Source organism: Corvus moneduloides, chromosome 29, assembly GCF_009650955.1.
Source record: "Corvus moneduloides isolate bCorMon1 chromosome 29, bCorMon1.pri, whole genome shotgun sequence".
In the NCBI taxonomy this organism is placed as follows: Eukaryota; Metazoa; Chordata; class Aves; order Passeriformes; family Corvidae; genus Corvus; species Corvus moneduloides.
The window spans coordinates 2,539,874-2,543,893 of record NC_045504.1 but is presented as its reverse complement, the minus strand read 5'-3'; the positions used below and the strand labels follow the sequence as shown (position 1 = coordinate 2,543,893).

General features: G+C 47.7%; 1 protein-coding gene across 1 annotated transcript; it reads right to left on the bottom strand.

Annotated features, from left to right (window-relative positions):
- Nucleotides 1-3,103: 3,103 nt before the first annotated feature.
- Nucleotides 3,104-3,592, bottom strand: LOC116436545 (scale keratin-like). The gene has a single exon (XM_032093761.1). It carries the CDS (start codon nt 3,590-3,592, stop codon nt 3,104-3,106), a length of 489 nt encoding a protein of 162 aa, XP_031949652.1.
- Nucleotides 3,593-4,020: the final 428 nt, after the last annotated feature.

Genomic DNA, 4,020 nt, shown 5'->3' with positions numbered 1-4,020 from the left:
TTTAAGCACTTCCCAAACCCTCCTTAATGGTTTATCCACGAAATGGGGTGTGATTATTGCAATATAAATATGTGGTTGTGTTCTAACAGCCCAGCATTTTGAAATGCAATTAGAATTAGTTTTAAAATTAATATTAAAAATAAAATGTAAAAAAATAAATGATTTGCCCGAGTGAACTCTTCCTGTTGCCTTCACCAGCTCATGGTTTCTCACCTCAGAATTTCAGTGTTATCTTCTCGTATCATTTAAGTTTTCATTTATTTGGGTTTCTCCTTCAGTGCTGATGTTTTACTTCACATTTCATTTCTCTTTATAGCCGGAACATCTGGGAGACAAAACATGGATGTGGATGGTTTAAAAAATTATTCATATTTCCTTTGAAAGGTGCAGGATGACTTTGTCCAAATTTGAATTCCAACTTCACATAAAAGTTGCTGATTTCACACGGAAGGCACTGAGGTTTTAATCAATTTTTTTATCTACCACTGGTGAAGAAGAAAGAAAAAAATCTTGCACCTTCAAGCAGATGAAAATGATGATTAACACCTGAGCCAGCATCATTATGCCAGCTAATGAGAGGTGAATAAATGAAGCAGCAGAATCCGTGCTGTCATTCCAAATGTATTTCATGGAACGTTACCAGGCGTGAATCTTGGCCAATTAAGTGCTGAGATGAAAGAAATCTTTGGGTTGTAATTTGCATTTCGTGCAGCGTCAGAATTTGAATCAACTCATAAACAGAAATATTGAGCAAAACTCTTTCGTCACCGTGAGGTGACCCAGGTGTGACAAATGCGTTAATGGGAGCCTCGGGCTCCTCAGGCAGCTTAAAGGATGTATCAAAAGCCCCTCCTCGAAACTGCCTGGAGTTTCACGGAATCCCAGAATTATTTAAGTTGGAAAAGAGCTCCAAGGTCACCGAGTCCAAGCCGTGCCTGATCCCCACCTGGTCAACCAGACCAGTGTCCAGGGATCCCTCAGACACCTCCAGGGATGGCCATTCCAACCCTCCCTGGGCAGCCCCTCCCAAGGCCTGGCCGCCCTTTCCAGGAGGGATTTTCCCAAATATCCACCCTGAGCCTCCCCTGGCACAGCTCGAGGCTGTTCGCTCTTGTCCTGGCCCCATTCCCTGCGATCAGACCCCAAATCCCCCCTGGAAGAGCCCGAAATTCCCCCTGAATCCCCCTTTTCTCCAGGCTGAATTCCCCCAGCTCCCTCAGGATGCTCCAGACCCTTCCTCTGCTGCTCCAGCTCCATTCTCATCCCTGGACATTCTCCAGCCCCTCAATGCCCCCCTTGCCATGAGGGGCCCAGAACTGGACACCGGATTTTCCCACTTCCGTGACATTTCCAGGCTTTTCCCCTTGTCCCACAGAAGGCTCTGCTGGGTGACAGCCACACTCAGTCACGTTTCCTGATGACCAACTCGAGGAATGCCCTGACCTGAGGGTGGTGGCTCAGCCACCATCCCGTGTCATCACCCAGATCCTTTGTCCCTTCCCTCCGGAAGCACATTGGGATCTCCGTTAAGAGCCTGGCTTAAACCCTGCTTAAGGGCTCCTTTTGTAATCTGATCTTTTCTTACTGATCTCTTTACCACCACAGATTTTCTAGCAGATTTTTCAGGTCCTGGCAGGAGGTAGACAGATTTTCTGACTGATTTTTCAGGTCCTGGCAGGAGGTAGAACATCCCCTCTGGCTGTTACTTGGATACCACTGGGGAAGCTCTGGGTTTTGCTGGGAGTCATTCCATTTTCCAGAGACAATGAAATAAAACCAAATAAAAACCTGATTTTTCACTGCTTTTTTAGGTAATCGAAACACTAAGGAATTTGCTGTTCCATTACAGAGAGGGGAGCTGGGCACTGCAGAAGCTTTTGCCTTTTTTAAGTCACATTTTTCCTTCAGTTTCTGGTCAGAAGTTCTCTAAAGATGGTGATGTTCAACAATTCCTTTTGCTGTCAGAAAATACGTACCCTGAGATCTTTTGGCTGCTGAACCAGATAAGGAAAACTCCTTGTGAGATAAGGATCAGCCTGAATCAGGAGGTAGTTTTGTGCTTTGCTGATAACATAAAAAGATAATGACGTATATGATGCAGTGCTTTTCTTGGGTTTTAGGCTACTTATAAAATATAGACCCAACTTCTATTTCTATTTAATATATAAATAACAAACAGAACCAAAGATGTCCCAGATGTAGGGGGTGCAAAGTGAAAGGCTGAGCGAATTGGGATTTTTCAGCCTGGAGAAGGTTCTGGGGTGGCCTAAATGTGGCCTTCCTGGACCTGAGGGGGCCACAAGGAACATGGGGAGAGACTTTTTCCAGGGGTCTGGAGCAACAGGAGAAGGAGGAAGGGATTAAAACTGAAAGAAGGGAGGTTTAGATGGAATATTGGGATGAAATTCCTCCGTTTGAGGGTGGAGACGCCCTGGCATGGGTGATTCCACAGCTGCCCCATCCCTGGAATTGCCCAAGGCCAGGTTGGAGCAACCTGGGATGGTGGAAGGTGTCCCTGCCCTGCCCATGGTCTTGATGATCTTCAAGGTTCTTCCAACCCAATTCTATGATTCCATGACCACTCATGAGGTCCTTGCTGAGGATGTAAAGAAGTTCCCTCTGCACACCGAGCTCAACATGTAGAGGAAACTCCTGCTCATCTTTTGCCACCACGATGTGACCACACTGTAATTCAGTGGGAAAACAGCCCCATGGAAGGCTCTCTATGGAGACTTTCCCCCCTGGGCAGGGTTTGCTCAATGTTTTTGCAGCCTCATGCAGAGCAGGGAGCTTCACCCAGCGAGGCTGGCAAACGTGGGGTGGGTGAGAACACAAAAGCCCGACACGAGGATTTTCAGTGATGCAACAGAGTTTTAATGAGAATGAAAAGAACACAAACAACATTGTAACATCGAGATTGTAAATGCAAGACGGCAGAGCTTGAAAGGCACTTCAGTCTGTCACCGCATTCAGTCACAGGGGTGATAAAGCAGGAGATAAAAAGGAATTAAACCCATGGAGGTATCAGGGAAGAATTTAAAGGCAAGAAGAATCTGTGTTTTGCTTTGCCCTTCTACATCACCTAGAGGGTTTTCCGCAGGGTTTAGCAGGACCCCCAGTAGCCGCGGCCGTAGCGGCCGTACCAGGAGGAGTAGGGGCTGCAATAGCCAGAGCCAAAGGCTCTGCCAGAGCCGTACAGGCCCCGGTAACCCCCACAGCCCCACAGACCCCCATAGCCCAGGGAGGAACCCCCATAGCCCCACAGACCCCCATAGCCCAGGGATCCATAGCCCCCATATCCATAGAGACCACCATAACCCCCAGAGCCATAGCCCCCATAGCCCCACAGGCCCCCGTAGCCCAGGGAGGACCCTGAGGCTCCAAGGACGGGCGCTCCAGCAGATCCCACCACGGAATCCTGCGGGAAGGAGCTGAGGATGGGGCCGGGGAAGGTGACCACCACGGCGGGAGGCTGGATGACGGTGGTGGAGTCGGGGCACTGGCGCACGCACGGCTCATTCCCGGTGTCAGCCAGGGGCTGGGGCTGAAGGACGCCACAGGCAGAGGAGGGGTACAGGTCGTAGCAGGACATTTTGCAGGGATTGGAGGTCAATAGACACTGAGGAGTGAAAAAAAAGAAATTCAATGGTTAAAAGGTTTGACATTTGGACGTGTGGATGGAAATAATTGTGATCTCTCCGATCATTCCTTCTCGCCAGTGTTTTTGTAAATCACTTGCACTCTGAGCTGTCAGCTCTCCTGGGGTCTCATTCCTAATTTCTTGTACTTCGTTTCCATCAAAAAGCACTTCTTCATTCTACCCCACTGCCAGACCATGCAAAGATATCATCCAATTAAGCTTCTACCACTTCTTGATAGACAAATATCAAGAACTTTCATGATATAACCCATGAAAAAATTCCCATGGACTGAACAAACCTTCTGTAAGGTTTTGGAAGCTGCTTTGGTAATTTTTCTAATTTCTACTCACCAGAAACAATGGTTTTACCATTTCAAACT